General features: G+C 36.3%; 1 protein-coding gene across 4 annotated transcripts in view; it reads left to right on the top strand.

Moving 5' to 3' along the window:
* The window catches only part of Nup35 (nucleoporin 35), a 38,079-nt gene that overhangs the window by 4,620 nt on the left and 8,928 nt on the right, over positions 1–24,531 (top strand). For all 4 annotated transcript variants that reach the window (XM_083112528.1, XM_083112529.1, XM_083112530.1 and 1 more), the window contains exons 3-5: positions 8,991–9,124; positions 14,442–14,738; positions 20,850–21,099. In XM_083112528.1, the coding sequence (XP_082968654.1) occupies positions 8,991–9,124; positions 14,442–14,738; positions 20,850–21,099 (681 nt within the window). The remainder of the gene's footprint in view (positions 1–8,990; positions 9,125–14,441; positions 14,739–20,849; positions 21,100–24,531) is intronic.

Below are 24,531 nucleotides of genomic sequence, written 5' to 3'. Positions count from 1 at the left end.
GTTAAAAAAATTACTCTTGACGAAATTCTGTTTCCTTCAAATTTGTTGTGTTTGAACATTCAACATTTCACAACAAAGAGTGTCTATTTTTAGTAGAGAACTCTGTGAGTCTTATGATGGCGATCCTGTAAATCTGTGATTAGTGAGCCAGCTTTTGCAAAGTGCACATCGAACTGAGATTAAAAATGGAGGGAAAGAAGCATCACTCATATGATGCAGCACTTAAACATACAGTTATTGGGTGTGCTGAGGAATTTAGAAACTGTGATTCTGGTCGACCATTTACCGTAAGTGAAGTGTCCGTTCGTCGTCGGAGACGTCAAAGACAGCAATATGTCATTATCAGCATCTCTTATACATGGGAAGAAGTGGTATAGTCTCCTGCCGTGGAGGCTGTTAGTCCATTCTTCCTTTCACTTCTGGATTATCTGGGAGTTAATTCTGCAATGGTAAGGGCATCCTGTCAAATACTTTGTAAATTCTCTCTTCTTGGCCTTCCTTGCATCAGTATATGGCATTTCTGTTTTTGATTATTTGGTCTTCATTTGTGATGATGAATTTAAAATTTTGGGTGTGTCAGCACTTAACCTCGAGGTGCCCGATCGTCTCGATCGAGTTGCTCTTAGGTGACCCTCGGGTGCTCAATCGTCTCGATGAAGACACTTTGTCAAGGTCGTAGTTTTTACTTTATAACTTCGCTATTTTTGGCAAATTTCTTTTTTCATATTGTTGTTAACACATGTATTTAAAAGAAATGATGATTGCACATTTTTTTTCATGAAAATGGCAGGAAAAAGGAGACTTCTTTTTTTGTGTCTTTTTTCAAGGGAAAAATTGTGCCGACAAAGGAAGACCGGCTTTGTTTTTCTAAAGCAATGAGTTTTCTTCACCCCTGGAAACTGCATTCGAATGAAGTTTGTTTATCGGTACCCGAGGTCAAAAGGAATGTTTTCCGTCCTTTTTTTTTCGGGGGGGGGGGGGGGGGGGAAACTCCAATTTTTTAAAAAAATATATTTGGGGGGGATTTCCCCTCCCCCCATATATATGCCGAATGTGCATACATTTTATATCATCTCAATCTGTGATACATTCTGCGTACAACGGTATATCATTCATCTCTCTAGGGCAATTAGCCTCTGAGCTACAGTCATTTCAAGATAACACTGCATTTTGAAGCTTGAATCAGTGGCATGCTGACCATTACTTTTTGGGGGTACAACTCACGTTACATTGGTCATACGATAATAATGCAAATATTTTTGTGTTCCTTACATGCCAGCGATAATTTCCATGTGCATGTCGACACTGTCATGTACTTTTTTCTTGGGGGGAGGGGGAAAATCCCCATTTTTTCCGAAGTTTTAGAATTTTGGGGGTTCTCCCTCCCCTGCCTGCCACATATATGCCGAATTTGCATACATTTTATATAGTCTGAATCTCCGGTTTATTCCGCGTACAATGGTATATTATTCATGCCTCCGATCTACACTTATTTAATTGAAACTGCATTTTGCTCAAAATCGGCTTGGACATGAAGGGGGTTACCTGTGAAAATGGCCTTTGGCTCCTAAAGGTTAAAGGCTATTTTGCACCCGTCACATTATACGGGGTCCAGCACGTTACTATAACTAAAATGACTGTAATGTCGTGTAACTATAATATTAAAACATTCTGACTGAGGCTACAAAGGGGCACTCAGCACACATAAGGACAAAACACAGGGAAACACCCAGTATTATACTGGCCATAGGGCCCAGCTGCCAGAGCCTCGTTAGTCCTCAAAATGCAGTCCAGGGTGTACTACATGGAAATGAGGTTGTCAATTGGGTGTACTACGTAGAAGAATCACCCCTTACACCCCTTGTAGATTATGAATAAATATGTGTTTATAAGCGACATAGGGAGTCTGAATGTGTTCGAACCTATTGCTACCAATTTATTTATTATAGGCTCAACTTTCGAAGTCATCGTTGCATTTGTCGTAATTTGACATTAGATATTTAGCTTCCTTGACTCTTCTAAAATTTTCCCCTGAGTTTTATTTGTAGATGTTTATTAGCATTCAGCTTACCCTTTAGGATTATAAAGTGGGTCTTCTGGGTTGCAATCATCAATTTCGTTGTATCACACCAGTGCTCAAGAGAGATTATCGCAATACTGGTCTATCTTTCCAACTATGTTATGTTACCTTCCATAACAATTATTACGTGATCTGCAAAGTCTATTGTGCTTTTGATTTCTGAAATATTTCTAATTTTTTTGAGAGATGGCTCCAAGTTTAGATTCCACAATTCGGGACCTATAATGGATCCTTGCGTTGTTGATTTTGAGGCCGTGAAGTTAGACATCTTGATGTGCTTTCCATCTGATATGGTTCGTGGGCAATCTATGTCTATCAAGGTCCTGAAAAGGTATGGCCAACTGGTACAGGTAGATGTCAGTTCAAAGCCTCACAACGCCGTCAACGTCTCTACCATCTGTGAGGGCCTCTTTTTTTAAGTTGGAAGAGGGACGCAAGGCCATTTGTACGTTACAGCCATGCACCGGAGACCCAACTGAAATCGACTTGATATATCACTTGCAATACACTTGATATAAATGTCGATTGCATCTGTGTATGACAAGATCTTGCTTTCATGTCCACAGCAATCTCTTGTAATACACTATTCTTCCTTTTGAGTCTGCAAATATTGACATGGTTAAATCTAAGGTAATAAAAATTGCACAAAGTACTTGAAATACCTATCACTCAACCTAATCTACAAGCTTAAGGAATTACTTCGCAGACCCAAAAGGAAAACCGTTAGTTACATTATATACCCACTATCTGCATACCTACATACACACTGGCTATCAAGACTTACTTCATTACACACCTACAATTCCCTGAAGTGACGTGGAAAAATCTCAGGGATTACTGTTATTACTGTAATTTTACTGTGGCAAGCTGGTCAAGTTCACCCCAGCATAACAACAGTGGATGTTGAGCAAACATAGGACCTTCCCGACCCAGCAATATTCCAGAGCAGACAAACTCGTACTAGCTTGGAAAACTTAATGTACTATCACACCTAGTATAGGGCCACAAAACCAGAGGCAGGCCCATTGTCCTAGGTGGAACTTCCACGAGGTCTTCTACCAAATGGTAAGGAAAAACCTTATCGGGAGAGATCCTACAGTTTTTCTTGCCATCCAAATAACAAGAATCCATGAGATATAGGGTGGAAACATAAAGTGCTTTTAATTTTTAAAAGAAACTGCCTTGGTTAGCAACTATAGTGTGTTTAATATGGAAACAAGGCATAATCTTGTTTCAGCAAGAATCCAAGTTACTTCAGCAAAATCCTGTGTGTTATATTTTGTTAGCTAACAAAATATAACACACAGGATATAACTAGTAGATAAAATAGCAGATAAGGAGAATAACTACCATTTATTCTGCAATCTAATCTATGAAGCTGTATACAGCAGTGGTGGTGCGATTCTGTGAGTACTAGGGGCAGTCTAACTGACATCTTGTTGGCCACAGGGTTTATCTATTTTGCAGACAAACATCTTTGGACATATGTAGCATTAATAAGGGTCCCTGCCTTTGAACATATATAGCATTAATAAGGGTCCCTGGTTCAAATGCCGGCCTGAGAATGGGTGTTCATTGTGACTGTAACATCATCATCATCTTCGCGAGTAGCCAAAAGTGGCATAAAAGTGAAGTAAAATAAGCCAATCAATGTAGCATTAATAACACAAACGCGTTGGTTCGGTGACAGAGTGTGTTAAGTGGCTGACTTTAGATCTTGCCGCAGGAGTTCCCGTATTCTAGTCTCGATCTTGGCATGGGTGTCCTCGTAAAGCGTTCTTTCTTTAATCACATCATCGCTATTAGCCAGAAATTACAGAAAAGTGACTGAAAATAATAAAATTCAAAAATGTACGTAGCTACTATCCTGCAGCTGACAGCACCTCTCCACGTTTGAATGGAAATCCGATGTTGAAGGTTTACTACAATATAATTCTTATGCGTGTCTGGTCGTTAGTTTTTGGATGTCGTTTCATAGCTACTGTAACGAGCTTCAACAATGAACAATAACTGTTGCATGTTAAGCATTGTTGTGCTGTTTTGTGTTAGGTCACTTTTAGTTACAAAATAATCTAGAATGTAAAAGAAGTAGTTTCGAACTGAAAGTAAATATTGAAACTGACGTGAAGTTAGTAAATCTCTGGACTTAGCCAATTTTACTTTTTTTTTTTTAATATAGCCATTTTGACATCCTTGCTCTTCACCTGTATCAGTTCATTTTGAATTTCAGAACGTGAATAATTATTGTGAATCTGATTTTAATTGTGTATGTCTGAAATGTTCTTGTGGTAATCTGTCATATTTCGAAAGAAATTTCACCAAATACGTGAAGTTTCCTTCATTTTCTGTTGTTCTGCTGTGTATAATGTTTCTCGATGTTCTTGAAAAGCTAAATAATGAGACGTCAAAAGTTGTGTTTATCCTTATCAACCTTTGAAAGATAATGTTTCATTGTTGTTGTTTTGGCTTCCTGAATATTCTAAAATCAGATTGCTACCACCTGGTTTATATAAAATACTAAATAGTTGACGTATTCATTCAAAATATAATGTTTCACTAGAATTTATAACTGGTTAAAAACATAATATTGTAGTTTTATCGCCCACAAAAATTAGACCTTTTCATCTATTTTTCTCACCTCTATTACATTTTTTTAAAAAAAATAATAAGCCCATGGGACGCGAGGCCCCTTCACCCACCCTTTGCTACGTCCCTGTTGTTATCATAATTCTTCTCATTGTCAAGGTGAACTGAAGGTCAGATATGAGGAGTAAAATGAATAAACAAAGAAATAAAAAATGCATTCTCTGCAGTGTTCTCAGGTCCCATTTCCATTTAAGGCACCTTGTAGACTCGTTCTGATCCAAATTTAAACTGTAGGTCCAGTTCCGATTGGCCTATCATGAGCATACAGTGAACTTCTAGAGCCTCTTAAACGAGTCTTGAATATTATCAGGCATAATAATACATCCTAAAACGTGGCAGTTGGGAGGGGCGATCGCCCCTTTCACCCTGCCCTTCCCATTGATCCCTGCCTGTGTAGAACAGGGTGTTTACCAGTCAAGCAATTAATAGGTTGGTGGAGAAATTATGCTTTCAAAGCATACCTCTGTTGACAGTCGAAACGTTGCCAAATCTTTTCCCTCTTCGCGGGTGTCAGCAGCCAACCCTCCTCTGGGTATGGTCACTGCATCGCCCGGTGTCATGTTGGGGGAGAGATGAAGACAGGCCCGTAGCGAGAAGGAGGAGAGAGGCTGGCAAAAAGGCACCATAGAAAGTTTTTTTTTTAAATTGCAGTGAAGTCCGGTTATGTGACGGAGATATTTTTAATTAGGAGAGGTATATTCTGGTTACATTGTTAAAATGCTGTTTCCCAAATTAGTAGTAATAGTAAGTTTTAGAAATGATGGAAGAGGTTTTCTCGGGCAATCAGCCAGGTGATTTCCAGATTGGCTTCCCAGCAGTTGAGAGCTAACGTCACTCTCATCTTCAGGGATTGAAGTGCAGAAACAAATGACAATGATAATGACAACACGGCCCCCAAAGCTCTCTGCCGTATTGAGTGGGGCCCATCTCATCTCAACCAGCACTGCAGTTTGATGGCAGCCTCTCTTGGGCCCTACTACTTGTGAGGGAGGTACAGTAGAACCAAAATCTAGAGAGCCCTCCTTGTGTATGGCATGATTCATGTGGTTAGTAATGTTGTTAATTACTTGAGAGTGCACCTAGTGTGTGTTGCAAACCTAACTTCTGCCACCTTTCGGCATACCTCATTGAGAAGAAAAAAAAGGAAGGAAGAAGAAAGAAAAATAGGGGCGAAGTATTATTGCATTTGAAAGAGAAAAACCTGCCTGAGGGACAGGAAAAAACCTTCCAGTCTCTTTTATTTGGTGTGTGTAATCTTGTTGGGAGGAAGAAATTGTTTTGCAAGTGTTTGCATGCATTAATATAAATGAAAAGGGGAAGGTTTAAAGGGCACTTACTTGTGCATGGGATGGGGGACACTCAGGTTGAGATCTGAACCCAAAAACCATGGTGTCGTAGCACACTGTACTAATGAATGATGATGGATGATAGCATTTTGAGCAAAGCCGAAATTAAGTTATTAATATTATATATACACCTAGTATTACATTTAAAATTTTGATGAAGGCACATAGTGGTTAGGATCCCACTTTAAACTGTAGGTCCAGTCTCGATTAGCCTTACTGTGCATAAAGTGGACTTACAACACCAAATCAATCAATGTAATATATGAACCAGCATGTAGAGCATCTCCACTCCATATCGAATTAGGGATGCAGTTTACAAGGCGATTATATTCTCTACTCTGTACTCTTCACAGTCACAAGTGTTAACCCACTGAGAAACCAGCCGGCCCGTGGTGGAGTGGTTAGCACATCATGCTACGGACACCATGGGTTCCGGATTCGAATCCTGACATGGGCATGATGTTTGCGAGTGTCCATTCATTAATTTCATCATATCATCACACATGTCCATATTCGCAAATTAGACAAAAGTGGCACAAAAAGCAAAGTAAAATAAAGCAAATCAATCAATCAAACCACTGAGAAACCAAAGTTTTCTATTTTGGAATCTCTCTCATTGAACTGGGCCTTCTACAGGACGTAATGATAACGTCGCTCTGAAATCAAGAGGTGCAGAATTCCTTACCCAGGGCATGCACATTGTGGTTTGGATCCCACTTTCAGCTGTAGGTTCAACCCCGATTAGCCTTTTTGGGCATAAAGTAAACTTTATAAAAACAATCTTTTGTTGAACTTGGCATTGGTTTACAGTTTTTGAATGTAAGTTTGAATATGTATAATAATAATGACTATAATTAATAGACGTAATGAAAGCCGAAAACATCGAGATTTGATGAAATTGTCCTCTGTTCATCGAGATGTTACTGTCGCTGGCATTGATGGAAGGGACTGGACTGAATATTTTGCTACCCTTGAAAAAAACAACAACAGTGAAACGAACCAGGGAAGAATGCCCGGCTCCCTCCACCCTGCTCTGTTTAAGTGGGGAGAGAGTGGGTGGTCGGATGCTTGTCAACTGTGAACCAGCCTTTCTTTGTTGGTGCGTACTACACTCCAAGATTTATGGTTGTGGTTTTGCCTCCGATGGGGGAAACGGAGTTTGCAAAGGCATGGCGAACAGAATATGTGTGATGTTTTGTAAATTTTGTAAAAATATTTAATAATGTGGCCAGGCAAGTCTAAATCTCTTGTAAAAGTAAAGCTTCAGTTTTCGTCATGAACGGCCTTGTGGTTTGAGTTTTTCATTGAATAAAAATATATATTTTCTTAATTTCCAATTAAACCTAAGTATGAGGTGATTAAATAAATATTAAGAAAGGAAAGAAGAAAGTCATGAATATTGGTATAGACACCCTGTAGCTTTGCAAAATGCTGTGTAGTCACTTCTATTTCAGTATTATTATTGTGATCGATAATGATAATTAGCGATGGGTAGGGAGACAAATTTATGGTAAATAAAAACAGGAGAGCGGTAAATAAAATGTTAGATCAATGGTATATACCAGCGGTGGAAAAAAAAAGACTAATCTTATCGCTGCTACAGCTAGCAAGTTCAATGAAACTGGAAGTTGAGTAGGCATTCGGGGGAAGAAAGGAATGCAGCTTGACAGGGAGCGAAGTTTTCGAACTGAGATTATGTGCATGGGAAATCCTGTCTTCCTGATGTGATCGAAGATAAAACATTCTTCAGCTGCAAGTGGTAGGAAACTTTAGGCAAACGTTTCGTTACAAATCGACAGTTTGCGCACACAACCTCGATTGCCGGTTTTTGCATATTTTCTACTTAATTTGATGATATTTCACAGTTATTTCGCGAAAAAGCGTTCATTTTGTGGAAAAGCACACATTTCGCATTACTTCGCGAATAAAACTCATGCATATTTCATCATTGGGGGGGTGTAATTACGTCCAGAATTTTCAAAATTGCATCTTTTTTTCATATTTTGCAATTTCGTGCATCGCGAAAATTCAATGTCCCTAGCGATGGGACAGATTAATTGGTACTCTAGTGATATAGACATCATATCATATCATTTTTTTTTTTTTTTGGCTAAAGTGTTATTTCATTTGTGACTAATATTTTATGAAACATTTTCATACCCATTCTCATTTTTCTTGAAAAAAGGGTTTTTAAGTGTTAAAAGTGAGGAAATACATTTTCATTAGGATTGAGCCAATACAAATTCTGATGTATTGGTATCGGAAAATATTGATTGGATTTTATTTACCGATGCCAATACTTTCCCATAGTTTTGCTCGTTAGCAGCAGTGGCATGTTCTGAATAATTGACCTGGTTTACTGCAACAGTTCTTATTTATTTTATGGTATATGTGTTTATTATATATTAATTACATATAATAGAAATAAAACACCAAGTAAAACAAAAACAGTCCAACCACTTCAAATTTTCTTGCAATTCCATCAAAAGAAAGTTTCTATACCAGCGGTAAACCAGATAGCATGGGAGAATGTGCCACTGGTTGGCGGGGCCCACTAATATTCCAGGTGACACTATTCCTGAGTCCGTTATCATGGAAATTATGCAAAATGTAAAGTTTCCACTTATTTTGCAACAATATTATATGAAAAACTGTATTTTGTGATTACATAACAGGTATTTCCGTATTCTGACTTAATTCTTGAATGTTTTGAAGCAAAACTCTGCTAAATAGATGCTTATGTTTGTAGTAGAATACTAACGCCCCTAATATTAGTCAATTTTGAAGAATCTATCGGCGAGAATCTCTATGGGTAACACTTCAAAATGGTATTGGATCGGTCCTATTTTTTGCGACAAGAATTTATCATCACAATATTTCTTGTTTATGAAGTCATATGTTTCTTTTTAAATTTGCAGTCACCCTCCCACCTGCAGTCACCAAGTCCTGTTAAGCAGGCAAAACATGTGTCATTTGGACCTCTTCCGACAGTAGCTGAAGCATCCAGACAGCAGCATTCATTCTCGTCCCCGATGAGATCTCGGCTTAACAGGTAAGCGTTGTTCATTTTCTACCTGCTCAATGGTGTAGGGGGGTAAGGTCCTCACCTTGTAATCAAATGGTTCCAGGAACAATATCCGTGGGAGACACATTTAAACTGTAACTCCATTCCTGATTAGCCTTTCTATGAATGCAGTGGACTTAGTGCAAACCAAAACTCATGCATTGTTGTAATAGAAGTTATAGTGAATGTGAACTTTTGAGCTCTGGGATATTTTTGGTTGGACTACAAATGCAACAATGGCCAAAATTATTTGCATTTTTTTCATGTTATCTCTTTCATCACTGAGTTATAAAAATAAGCTTCCGCATACTTAACTGCAGTATTATTTAAGTTGCTTTTCCAAGGTTTCAACCAGTTTTTCATCTGTAGTATGTAAAACATCACCTGATGTATGTGACAATGGAGTTATCAAAATTAGTGGTCACAAGTGGCATTTCCGCTTATGTAAATTTTGTGTCCATTTCGTGATTAGGTAGATGCTCTGCTTGACATGTTAATTTCTTACTCTGTGCATTTTGTTTTGCTCACACTCACTAGCATTTGCCCTTTTTTATTTATTAATTAGAGGCTGGAATTTTAAAAGTGGATATCACATAGATAATTTCTAGGCATAGGCAGGTAGTATATCTAATATTTTGCACTTACCTTTTCTAACCTGTCTTTTAAAAGTCGTTCAAAAACAAAAATTGTAATTGGAGGTCATTTGAAGGGGATTATTTTCCTGTAGTTTACGGTTATTACAAGCATAAGAAAACAGTTTTTCTTTGTGACGTTTCAGGAGAACACATGCTCCTTTCATCAGACATTTAAGGGGCCTCCCCCATGGCACAGTGGTGGCTTCATTGCCTTGTAATCAAGGGGTCCCGGGTTCGATACCCGGTGGAGGCACAAGTGGTTCGGATCCCACTTTAAACTGTAGGTCTAGTCCCGATTAGCCTTACTGTGCATAAAGTGGACTTAAAACACCAACTCAAACCAAATATCAGACATTTATTTTCATTTTGACTAAAGATACAGTTATAACAATGATTAGTAATTTTTTAAACAAAAAGAATCCGTTATATAATGGATGTTGTCAATGTTACATTGTTGTAATATAGCAACTTAACTGAAAAGAAGCAGTCTGTTTTTTTTTTTTTTTTTACCGTAAACTACAGGAAAATAATTCTACAATGCAAGCAATGCGTACATACAAGAAAAACTATCATTTTAAGGGGAGTTTAGATTTACCACTTTGGCTTTTTCCTGAGTACTTCACTGCTTTCATTGTAGCTTCATCAGCTCTACTTCTGTGTACACCTGTGCTTACAGTGATAAGTAGAATCCAAACTTTATTTTGAATCTTAATTCTGAAATATGTCCATAAATATGTAACAAACTATGGTAAAATGTATGTCTGTATCAGTGGCGTATGCTGGTTCTAACGAGTGGTTAATCTCCGACCCTTGATACTCAAACTCCAAAAGTTTCCGTGCAATTTATGTCAGGATCCATATTGGATTTAGGAATATTGTGTCGGAATGTTTGTCTTATTGCTACGACCACAATCAATTAATTCTCGTTATTGCAGTTTAATATACATGTAGAATTTCAAATAATAAAAAAAGACAGTATTATAAAGCTATAAAAAAACAACCTGTAAAATATAAAATGAAAGACGTGCACTAGTGAAATAAAAAGCCGCAATATTAATTTACGTGCAAAATTCAACTTACTCCAGGACCCGATTATTTGTGCTGTACCACATCCAAAGCATGCTGTTTGTCCAGTTGCACGTCAATACGTGTCTGTGCGAAAGATTGCAGCTTAACAAAGGAAGTTATGTGACTTTTGGATTTTTCATGTTTGGCACAAGCGTTGCAAAGATTACAGTATCCGCCACGCGTCCGTACATTCTTTTCAGCCCCGAAAAGTAAGCACGGCCAACAAAAAAGCAAAGCTTATTAACACTTATACTTCCTGTCAACCATGGTGTTTTGTCATAATTTGCTTGCGAAAATGCCTCACATATTCCCGATTTTTGTCTTTCTGTGTAGAAATAAGTTCAAGCAATGACACTGGCCTACCTGTATTTACAATTTGCAACTTCTCCTGAAAAGATCTTGTTCCAAAAGGTTTCACCAGCAAATCTTGTATCACATCCATTACCCTTTAACACAGCACTATCACGACAAACACTAACACCTAAATAAATAATAAACACGAAGCACAGCACGAAGCCAACGACTAAACGCATTCAGTTTCACGCGCCAAACTTCTGTTGTTGTGTTCCTGGCTCAGAATGAAATTCCCTATGAATGATAAAAACAAATCCCTTTCCGAGCTCGAAATCACAGGTTTTCAAACTTCGAATCATTGCAGGCCAAAGCCAGAATTTTATTTAGGGATGGGGATCATCCCTTATTAGCAGCCGCCACATAAAGTTGAAACAGTGGGGTTAGAAGTCCTGAAGATGAATCTCAGATTATTACAACGTATTATGCAAGGTGTTTAATCCTGCTAATGAAGTAAAATTAATTACAACTATACACTTTTTAAATTAGATATTTGTAGGATTTCGGGGAGGGGGATTTCAGCCCCCCCCCCCGAGTCCTCCACCTGGCTACGTGCCTGATGTTTTTTTTTTTGTTTTATGTTTAATTCGTTCATCTTCATCACTATTAATCTAAAGAGGCAGAATATAGGAACTTAAATTAACTAATATATATTTAATTAATTTATTTTTGATATCTTTCCCTTTCCCTTTAAAAAATATTCAGTTCCGTGAAAGAAGTATTATCGCTGCTTTTGAAGATTAGAGAGGAGAAACCATCACTATTTTTGTAAATACAAGGATAGGGGGAGTCAGCAAATAGGTGCTTTAATTGTTTAAGCTTTGAATTTTAATTTAGTTTGCTTCATCTTCAATATTTAAGCTTTTTCCTTTTGATAAATTTATGTGCAAGTAACAGAAATCAGCAAGACAGAAGCAAATGTAAAGTGAAAATTAGCGTAGAATTGGTTTGCCCATGTTATTCAATTTTCCTGTTCTTCGCATTCTACCAGGTATGTTTTCCCTAGTTCAGCGGAGGGAACGGTAAAGGCTCTGAAGGTTGAGAGTGCGACCGGTGGACTCTCACAAGAAGGAGCTTACCCTGGGCACGGAATCACCGCGCCTGAGAAGCAGTGTTTCCTCCCCCTCTTTCCTCTCTCCTCCCTCCTCGCCAAGGGTTGTAAGGGAAGCGGGAGGAATGACGTCAGGGTGAGATTCCCTAACGTCATTCCACCGGCTGGAGAAAGGTTCCCGGACATTCAGCGGCAAACGGTTGGAAGCATTCGCGCGCTGGAAGCAAAGAAATGTATGCATCAAAATTGGTTTGGAAGAATATTGCGAAGAAATGTATATATATATATATATATATATATATATATATATATATATATATATATATATATATATATATATATAATATATATATATATATATATATATTAAAAAAAGAAATACAGCCGGGTCATCTGCGATTACCTAGATGACCCAGAGTATACGCCGCTGGTCTGTATCTTTTAATGGGTAATGTTTTGTTGAAAAGTAATGTTCAGGCAATTTTGAAATTGAAGTATCATTTGACAAGGAAGTTTTCAGTTTAGTGACTTCTTAAGTTTGCAACTTTGTGTCCAGATTTAAATTCGCTATGAGCCAAAATGGGGCATAAATATTAGGTGTCGCGTTGTATCTAAAGATATCTGTTTGGTGGTTATGCAGAGATAGGTAATTCAATCTGATAAGTTCACTTTTCATTTTTTCCACTCAGATTTTCTTCTTTCAATGAAAAGAGAAATTACCAGAGTGAATTTGCTGTCACATTGTATAAAAATGTTAAAGGACTGAAATAAGGTCTAGATGCGTTAAGGGTTAAAGAAACATGGGTATTCAAAAGAAACCCCTAGCAGTTGTACTTACTAGAAAATAGATTCCATTATGTATTATTGTGATATCCATCATTCTACCATTTTCATTGCAGTATTGCCGCAGTAACATATTTTATTTTTACTAAAGTGTTTGAGAATGATGTGTGCGTATGTAAGTGGCAAATTTAATCAAATTTGATAGCCGAGTATTACCATATTACTCAAATCTGACATTTTTAAATTAACATATTTTTATTCATGTTTTTTATATCAACATATTTTTCTTGAAGATTCAGTAGCTGTTGGCCAGATTATATTGATGAACGTAATTTGGTTATCTGGATATCACAATTATTTATATTTCAATTAAATAAATTACTTGGATATCTATTATCTCTGATCAGCACATTTGTCATCTAGATTATTCGTATTGCCATTATCTAGTAATAGACGTGATCTTCTTAAACCTCGTACACAAATAAGCGTTATTGTTGAATTGTCTTTGAGACTGTTGCCACATATAAAATTTACCTCAATACTCCGAGAAGAAATGTAGCTGTAGCGACAACTACAGGAATTTTGTAGCTTTGCTACAGCTACAATTTTTAAAATGTAGCGCTGCTACAGCTACAGTTGTAGGTTTATACATTAGAAACAGAGAAATGTATATTTACATATAATTTTTTATTTGGCTTTAATCACAAACTGTTATACAGGGCTGTTTACTAGAAAAAGCCCTTCTATAAGATGATATATATCTATATGTATGGTGTCAAAAACCATACAAGCAATTTTAAGCATGTTTTTTTTTAAGAAATTAAAAAATCCAATTTAAATAAAAAGAAATACATAATGGGCGAGTATTCCACTCAATTATATGCATCCATTTACCAGAGTTTGGCTTCAAAATATTGAAATACCTATTATGTAATCACAGAATACAGTTATTTCTCTTGTAGTCTACGGTTATTACAAACAAAAACACAGTTTTTCGTTGTGACGTTATGAAATATGGTTGTAATAACTGTAGACTACAAGAGAAATAATTCTACAATGTGTACATAGAAGAAAAATTACAAACTACAGTGTTTCAAATTATGAAAATTGTGCATAACTTCCAGGATAATTAGATTGCAAAAGTGTCATGGAGCATTTTTACATATCCCGTGAAAGACCCAAATGTCTGAAAAGTATTGGCAGGTATCAGAAAATGATTTCCATCCGATTCATCAACATCAGTATCGGCTCATCCTTAATATAAACATTTTTCTATTGTTGGAAAATATCTCCTTGAAAACTTGCAATTCCACTTTGATTTTATCGTGGCCATACAGTAGTCACACATTAGTATCTTTTTAAGTTGTTCATCTTATTGTTGTACTATTATGAAAGGTGTGCTGCCTCTTTGTTGCAGAGAAGGACCTCCGTTAGCTGTGACACCAGACAAGACTGGAGGACCACCTACTACAGGGCTCTTTGACAGTTTGAACTCTATTAATATTCCTTCTGGGGACACTCCATCAAGACTTGAAAGGTCATCGTTCCATGCCCATTCCGGAGACACGTCATTAAGGCTCGATAGATCATTGTTCCAGTCACCACCAAGCTTAGGAGGACCAATGCTGATGTCCCCTACAGCTCAAGTCCCAGAAAGCACGGCGGGAATTTCTCTTCAGGGACCTCCAATGGAATCAAGTTACTATGCTACACCGTAAGTTAATACAATTAATTAGGTATACATAACTAAAGTTCAAATCACCAACCCTGAGACCTTCTGTAAACAAAACCACGTGCATGCAGAAAGCATTGCAAACTCATAAAAGTAAAATAATCCACACGAAAATCCAGCATTGTTACAGGATTCATTATGTAAGGTAAAACAACCGCCAATTTGTAGTATGGGATACGCTGTCGCAAATGACGTCTCTTTAAACCCAATGCTCTTTCTTTTGTACTTATTGCTTCACCTTTATGGTTAACTCTTTGCACCAGTAATCTAACTAACTAACTAACTCCCTAGCCTTCTTAAACGCGAAGGTTCATGGCTGCAGCAACACAGGCCTTCCATCTTTCCCTATCTTGAGCAAGTTCTATATACTCTTTTCCATTCCTTCCGATTTCCTTTAGGTCCATCTCAACGTTGTCCCTCCATCTTCGTCTTGGCCTTCCTACAGGTCTCTTACCATCAGGTTTCCCAACAAGACTCCTGTAAACTCCTCTTTCCTCTCCCATTCGTGCCACATGGCCTGCCCACTTAAGTCTTCTTGATTTAATTATTCTAATAATATCTGGACATGAATACAAATTATGTAGTTCTAAATTATGTAACCTTCTCCACTCACCTGTCTCCTCATCCCTTTTAGGTCCAAATATTTTCCTAAGGATCTTATTTTCAAATACTATCAATTTATGTTCCTCTTTCAATGTAAGGGACCAAGTTCCACATCCATATAATACTACAGGCAAAATTACTGTTTTGTATATTTTAACTTTTAGTTTCTTAGATATTAAACGAGAAGACAAAAGTTTATGAAGAGAGAAGTAACATGCATTTCCTGAATTAAGCCTACTTTTTATTTCCTCTTTAATATAATTTTCATTTGTTAATATTACTTCTAAGTATTTGAATTTGGAAACTGGTTCAAATGAGTTGTTATCAATAATTAGATTTTGATTTTTACCTAACACTTGGTTTCGGTCTGTAAGCATATATTTAGTTTTCTCTTTGTTAACTTCCAAACCTATCTCTTTAGCAGTTTTGAAAAATATTTTAGCATTATTCTTAATTGTATTCACATCATCCCCCAGTAAGTCTACATCATCTGCATATGCTAACAACTGAGTCACACCATTTAATTTTAGTCCTTCTTTAGTTTCGTTTACCTTCCTAACAGCATATTCTAAGGCAAAATTAAAGAGCAATGGAGATAATGCATCTCCTTGTTTTAACCCATCATGAATTGTAAATTTGTCAGACATATTAATACCCACACGAATTTTACTTTCTGTTTCACTGGTGCATATTTTTATCATACTAACAGCTTCTTAGGTATTCCAAACTCTACTAATATATTATATAATTTATCTCTTTTGACCGAATCATATGCTTTTTTGAAATCAATGAATAGCTGATGGACATTTTGATTATATTCCCACTTTTTTTCAGGTGTCTTGTCTGATGTGAAAAATTTGATCTGTAGTTGATCTGTTACGTTTAAATCCACATTGATAATCACCTATAATTTCATTAGCATATGGGGTTAGTCTTGTTAAAAGAATGTTAGACAATATTTTATATGTTGTTGAGAGTAGAGAAATTCCACGGTAATTATTGCAGTTCATTTTATCACCTTTTTTAAACACAGGAACAATTATGGATTCTTTCCACTGTTGAGGGATTTCTTCTTTATTCCATATTAAACAAATTAATTTATGAATTTGACATATTAATGAATTTCCACCATATTTAATTAACTCAGCTGGTATTAAATCAATGCCAGGTGCTTTGCTATTCTTTAGCCTTTTAATAGCATCTTTAACTTCAGTCAAGTTAGGTTCTGGAACTAAAGGTTCTGCTGGTGCACTTCATTTACTTCTGATTTATCTCCTACATGGACATTTAAAAGGTCATTAACCTCTTAACTGGGTATGACGTAATACTCCGTTCTGGCTCTACTGATTTATAATGGGCATGACGGGATACTACGTTCTCATGTTCTTACTGCTGATATCTGTTGTGTATGACGAGATACTTCGTAAAATTACTTTCTTCTTTGTTTCACCAGATGGCTCTGACTTCCAGACTGTTGTAACTGTTAGAGTTAGCGGGAAGCAACGAACACAGCCCGACGTTCAGTTCTATCGCGTATGCAATAATGGCTCAGGCAAATCGGAAGCGACGGCGTGTTTTTCCTGCTGAGGAAATCCGAGATATATTGTAGTTGTAAATCTCGCATATTGTAAAAAGTACAACAAGGACCAATAAAAGAATAAACAATACCTAAATGGTATGCCATGGAGCACAGAAATATTAACTAAAATATTGGTTTACGAAATTCATCAATTTATCAACAAAAATTCCCAGGGCAGATTGGGCTTTTGACGAGGAAATTACCCAGTTAAGAGGTTAAAGTAGTTCTTCCATCTATTTAGAATATCGCTTGTGTCAGCTAGAAAATCACAGTCTTTATCTTTTATCAAGTTTACTATAGGTTGCCACCCCTTTCTAAACTCATTTACACCTTTATATAAATCTCTGATATTTTTATTTTTGCTCTTTGTTTCAATTTTGTTAATTTTGTCTTTTCAAGTAATCTCTTTTTTTACTTCTAAACGTGCGGTTAACTTCTCGCTTTATTCTATTATAATTGTTTAGATTTGTATCATCAGAGTTATTTAACCACCTAAGTCTAGCCTGATTTCTTATTTCTATTAGATTATGACATTCATTATCAAACCATGGCTTACTTTTTCTTGGTTTATGGTATCCTATACTTTCTTTAGCCGCTGATTCTATTGCATTATGTATGTGTTCCCAATTCTTATTTACGTCTGTTTCATTTATATTTTTATCATCATTTAAATCCTGCAAAACATCAAATCTATTAGACAGTTTAATTTGGTAATCTTTCTTAATTCTTTCATCAGCAAATTTTCCTGTATTAAATTTTATAACTTTTAGATTTTGTTGCTAATGATTTATCAGTGCGAGTCTTTATCTTAATTTAGCAATTACTAAATATTGGTCACTGGCACAGGCAGCACCTCTATGTGTACGAACGTCAATTATACTAGTATGCCTTCTCTTATCAATGAGAATATGATCTATCTGATTATGAGTTTTACCATCTGGAGAAGACCAGGTATATTTATGGATATCTTTATGTTTAAAAGTAGTACTTTTCACAATTAAATTCTTTGAGGTTGCAAAAGTAATCAATCTTATACCATTATAATTACTTAATTCATGAAGACTTTCTTTACCAATCGTGGGTTTAAATGTCTCTTCTTTGCCAATCTGTGCATTACAGTCACCTAACAGAATTTCTCATATAATACTGAGAAAGTTTATCAAAGACCTGTGCTAACTCTGTATAAAAATCATCTTTATCTTCCGTTGGTGCATGTATGTTTATTAAAATAACTTTACACCACCTACCCTGTAAAACTGCATATGATATCCTATCATTAATAAATTCTACTCTTTTAAGAGCCGAGATAATTCTATTATTTATGAAAAATAGTAATCATTGCCCATAAATTTGGCTTCTTTCTTGCATGCGAATCGAATATATTTTACTTGCATTTTTTTAGACAAAATGATATAACATTTATTTCTAAGGTGTGATATAGATAGGAGTGTATTTGAAATTTGTTTGTAGATTTTATGTAAATTGTATCGTATGTAAATAAAATATATAATGGGCATAAACAGCCATATGCAATGCTGTAGTCCAATAAATATATTGATGATGATGATCAAAACAAGACAATGAAAGTTCGTAAATTTATTGCGGTTGGAAACTTTGACAAGCATCCTAATAGAGATTTTTGTTTCGCCAAATATAGTGCACTTCGAAAACAACTTGGTAACATAGCAAGGCAAGATAAATGTAAACATTTTGTAGGAATATGCATTGTAACTTTCAATGAGCTTAGAGATTTGTGTACGTACATAATTATATTTTATAACATTGGTTATTTTCTAAAAATAATCATGTGAACAGCAAGGAAGTAGTGCCACTTTCAACATGGCGAGTTCTATGCGTGAGGGAAGGTCTCCGTTTTCTCCAAACTTGTTTTGAAAGCACCAGCAAGGACAGCCTTTGAAAAGGGGTGAGAGACAGATTCTACTCAATATTTATGTAACGTTCTGTCAGGGGCATCCTGAGAAACCAGTAAAAGAAGTGATTAAGTTGGTATCCCAGTGCAGTGGTGTGTCAGTGTCTGCAGTTTTAAGGTTTATGAAAGAGACAAAAATGACCAGGAAAGTTGTCTCCCAAGAAAATCCACAAAGCTGTGTCTCGTGTTAATAAGTATGACTATTTCGAAATAAGTGCAATAAGGTGCAAAGTGCATTCTTTCTTTTTAAACCAAGAACTGCCTACTTTGAAAAAGGTATTAACTGAAGTTAATAATGATGAAGATCTTCCAAGTTGCAGTGTGTCTACATAAACCGCCACTTGCTGGATGTTGGGTTCGTTTTTGGAAAGAGGAACCGACAAGCAGCACTCGTTGATAGGGAAGATATTGTTGTTTGGCGGCGAAAATACCTCCGATCCATTTGGGAACTATGAAACCAAGGTAAAAAAATCTATTACTTGGATGAAACATGGGTGAATGCGGAGCACACTGTAAGCAAGGTGTGGCATGATAGCACTATACCCTCAAAGAAACAAGTCAAGTCAAAGGGTACGTTGCCAGGAACAACAAAACATCCAAGCTTGAAGAAGTGAAGAGACGGACTGAGAGTGGCATTGCTCAAATTTCAGCTATCAACTGGGCAGAAGCAGTTCAACACGTTATTGAAGAGAGAAAACTGTGAGATGTGGACAATTTAACTGAGAACTTGAATTTTGAAAGATTTCTTATCCAAGTCAGCAACAGGGAAAGTGAATCCGAAGACAGCTGTGACGAAAATTTGGCAGTAAGTGAACCCCTTCCATTGAATTAAAAATACATATTTTCCCCATCTCAACAGTTTGGGTATTGTCGTGACTTATGAAATGTGAAGTGAAGAGGAAGAATCAACGTTTCATTTTTCTCGGCTTGCCTTTGATTTGAGTCTGATTGAAAAAGTGGCAATCTTTTCATTCTGCCACCAGAATACAATACTCTGCACGTCAACAATATTGAGAAATGTTTTGGTGTGAGTGAAATACTGAAATGAAGTATAGTTTAAATATGCTTACGATTGTCTGTGCTTTGTCACTGAACAAAGGAAAATTTAGCATACTATGTTTTTGTTAGTAAATCTACACATGGGACAGGTTATTATAAAACAGTAGAAAATAAGATTTGAAAATTTTTAATTCAACAACATTTCTGTTGGACATCCATTTCGGCCCTTATATAAAATGAATCGGTGCGGCTAACTATGAGTGTAACAGCAGATGATTGCGGTAGTCGACAGTCATGAATCAGCTGACACGGAGTGATACATCGAATCGGTGAGACGGTTTGTTTACAGAAGGTCTCAGGGTTGGTGATTTACACTTTAAAAGGATTTAATTAGAAATAACCGAGTTACTAACTTTTTCCACGAAACTAACTTGTAGAGGTTCTATTAATTTCGGTGGACTCTGCCATCATCCGCTAGGAAATTTGAAAGTTTCTCGGAAGAAGTTACTAATTCACTTACGTCTAATTATTATCAACCATGTCTTTTATTACCCTAACATGAATAGAAGGGTTTATTCTTTTTTCCCTGCTTTCTACAATTTTTCAGTTTTTTTCGTGATTTTTCTGCTTTCCAGGATATTACCGGATTATTGATAATTCCACATTGTGGAATTTTCCAGTTATTACTTTCAGTTACCTGGGAAGTAAAAATTTTGGAATTGACCACTCCCGTATGGTTGTCGACTGTAAAAGTATAAAAAATTAAGAAAAATAATAGAAGATAATTGTTGTACAGTGTAAATTGTAAGCAATCTTAATTTTCATATAAAAGTTAGTATCTTTTACCCTTTTTATTGCTAAATTATTTCCTTCCTTTCCTTACCTTTTGTTAGCAGAACTTGTCTCATTTATAATACAGCAATCCTTAATACTTCAATTAAACCAACCTTCTGATGTGTTCTTTGTCAATACGCATTCACAGAGACACGTCTGCTTTGTATGATGATGAGGATACGTGGATCACAGTGTTTGGGTTTCCACCACCTTCAACGTCCTTTATATTGCAACAGTTTACAAATTATGGATCAATCATGGAAAAGAGAACACCTGCGAAAGGAAATTGGATTCATTTACGGTACAATACAAAAATGGAAGCCAGGAGGGCTTTAAGCAAAAATGGGAAAGTTTTTGGAGGATCCATAATGGTTGGAGTAATGCCTTGTCGAGATCCAGTAAGTATTTTACCCTAATATTAATGAGTAGTGGAAATAACAGTGATTTAGACTATGTTTTAGCTTTTTGAGAAGAGCAGGTCTTTTCCACTGTTTCTGAGGTAGTTTTAACCTATCCGTACCTTTTTTAATGTGTTGTGTTTCTCCTATGCAGGTCCATGTACAACCTAAATTTTTAACCTTTCCCAAGGGGCTTTTTGCACCCCTTTTATAGTTTTGGTGTAAGGTTTTTAGATAAGGGGATCTTCCCCGCATACACTGAAGGGTATAAAATGTCCATGCATGCCAACGCACCCAAAAATTTCAAATCCATCAATTTCAGATATGTTAATTCCAACAATATTGTGTTTACATTTAATTTTCATTTCTATTAGATTTCTACTAGTGAATTGTAGGAATTCATCTATCAAAATATGTTGTCATTAGAGGCATGCATATGTTGTGTTTGACAGAAACAAGAAATGTGAAATAACACACTGTAATGTTCATGTTTTTGAAAGGTGTGACATGCAAAATAAACTAAACCCGATATTTAGAGTGTATTTACCGTTTCAACACTTTCTGAATTCTGAATTATCCTGAGAGTTGTGCAAATCTTGGAAAAAATTACTAATTCTGCTGTAAATATTTGAGAAGCAAAATTGACTACTTTCACAGGAATAAACTTAATACTTCATAGGTACATAAATGTACTATCGAAGGGAAATGTTTATTTTGTGTAATAAGTTCAGTTTTTCAAATCAAATGTAAGGTTATTTTCACCATTTTAACACCAAAATGCCATTTTATACACTGCTTTTGATCCCGAAATGTACCAAAATCTTGAACTTATATTCACCATAAATACTGTATATGGCTGTAATTAGCAATCATGCATTACCTAAATTAACTTAACCTAACGTAAATCCCAGATCCCATTGGCATTTGATTTTTAAATTTTGCACAGTTATTGAGTAATAGTGTATATATATGGCATATAATTTTTTGGGAAAGAGGTTTAGGACCTTGTTGATACGGCATGGAATGATCCATTATTTACTGTGTAGACAATGAAATGCATGTGCGTAAGTTCCATGCCTCCTTGTGCATAGGAGATGGAAATACCAAGAGATTCATTCTAGCATGATACTTCGTATTCTGTTTTTGAGTTAGTAACGATCATTGTAATACAGTTATTAATGCAAATTGACGCAAGTAAGAAATTATAATCTGATTGTATAAGTTAACTTCCCTTTCACTGCACTTTTATTTCAAGCGTGCTCGTTCCATTTGTTGATCATGTTTTAATGTATGACAGTTTAATTCTAGACAAATGCTGTTTAAATTACAACATTCTTTGATGTTACTCTTGGTATAGAATCGTTTGTCTAGGAGAACAGACAGAGAACAATTTTTGTGTAACCTGTTTGTTTATTGCTTATTCAGGGTGGCGACAGACCTGGAAAACCGGGAAAAGTCGGGGAATTTGAGGTGTCAAAAAAAGTCAAGGAAATGTCAGGGAATTTCATCTTCATTGACTTTTTTTTTATTATTATTTATTCATTTATTTAAAGATATCGTTATGGAACTCTGCACGGGAACAGGAAATCTCGTTTGTAAGTTTCGGCCTCAACTTTTAGGTCCCTTTTATGCGCAACACAACCACGGCGCCAGAAACCAGTGATGGCAGGAAGAGAGAGAGAGAGAGAGAGAGAGAAATTTCTCTCGGCGGGAATTTTAAATTCGAATACTCTTTGGAGGAAAATTGTTATTACTCGGGCAATATGGGAGCAATCTACTTCGGATAAGTTTTGTTTTGCAGCTAAAACATCAGCGCATGCAACCGTGTACAATTCAGAATGCCGGACCGAGGAAGGGGGTTTTGGGGCACAACCCCCGGATTTCAATGGAAGAAACAAAAATTTGTAGTTTGCCCCATCTTCTCCTGCTATTTTGAGGAGAAGGTGCGAACTTTAGTATTCTTTTCAACGAATGGACATTTCTCAAGAGAATGAAACGTGTTTCATCTTGTTGGGTGCCATACATGTTGAATAATAAGCCAATATGTGAATTTTTATTTACGAAAAATAGGTAATTTGCATTTTTGGAGGAAAATTGTTATAACTCTGGCACTATGGAAGCAATCTACTTTGGATAAGTTTTGTTTTGCAGCTAGAACATCAGCGCATGCAACCGTGTTCAATTTAGAACGCCGGACCGAGGAAGGGGGGTTTGGGGGCACAACCCCGAATTTCAATGGAAAAAAAAAAAAAATCTGGAGCTTGCACCCTCTTCTCCTGCTATTTTGGGGATAAGGTGCAAACCTTAGTATTCTCTTCAAAGAATGGACGTTTCCAAAGAGATTGAAACATGTTTCATGTTCCTGAGTGCCATACAAGTTGAATAATGAGCAAAAATGTGAAACTCTGTTCGGGAATGTGGCATGGATATGTTGTGGAGAGGGGGGAGGTTGGTCATCAACATAAATTTCCCAGGCTTGCTCCAGACCTGTGTCAGAGTTTCCACCCAAACATAAGAGTATGAAGGTCCAAAAAGCACATTCATTTCGTAATTAGCACCATGATACCATATGGTATCATCGGGTGAGTATGACCTTACTCTGATGATACCATATGGTATCATCGGAGGAGTAAATGTTAAGCCTCTTAATATTAAGTGAAAAATGCATTGAATTATCATTTTTTTCTTGTCCGTATGGGAGTAGTAAGGGGACTTGTCAACAGATGGAGGGGATAAGAGCGGGTGGCACCGTCCGATAGTTGTCAGACGTCGTAGTAAGGCATTTTGTTGGACAAACTGAAGGAACATGGAAACAAATAGGTTCCATTGATACATACGATTTTTGTCGAATATCACTACCCGACAAAGTATCTCACTACAACATGCGACTGAAATTGAATGGACTGAAACATCCAACAAAAATCGCATGCATAAACAAGAAGAGCTTTAGACTGCAAATATGCTGCTGGAATTTATTACTCTTCTGGCTCACTTCACCTTATTTAATGTAGCATTGCTTACGAAGGTTTTCTTTAATCATCCTGACGTATTACTGGTTTCGCACAAGTTAACATACATTTACAATGATATTGCACTATTCTTAGATGTCAAGAAGAATCCAACCAAATGGGATATATATTGAATACTACTGTCACAAAAAAGTGAAACATAAATCTGCATTGGTGAACGTTATAAAAATTGGCAAGTGCATGCTCCCAAACTCAAATTTACTGCAACACTAGTATTGCAATGAAATTAACGCCAGTCTCTGTCCTGTCTGTTTAAACTCGTGAGAGATGGTCATTAATCTATCACTGATTGAAGTTAATGTCCAATATTATGAAATAAAATACTAATAATAAATACGTAAATATTTTAATATCATATTTACCCGAATCATTCAATCATAAAAGCAAATCACTTTCTTCAAGA

Source organism: Lepisma saccharinum, chromosome 26 (assembly GCF_977018435.1).
Source record: "Lepisma saccharinum chromosome 26, izLepSacc3.1, whole genome shotgun sequence".
Classification (NCBI taxonomy): domain Eukaryota; kingdom Metazoa; phylum Arthropoda; class Insecta; order Zygentoma; family Lepismatidae; genus Lepisma; species Lepisma saccharinum.
This window is presented reverse-complemented; position numbering and strand designations above follow the sequence as displayed.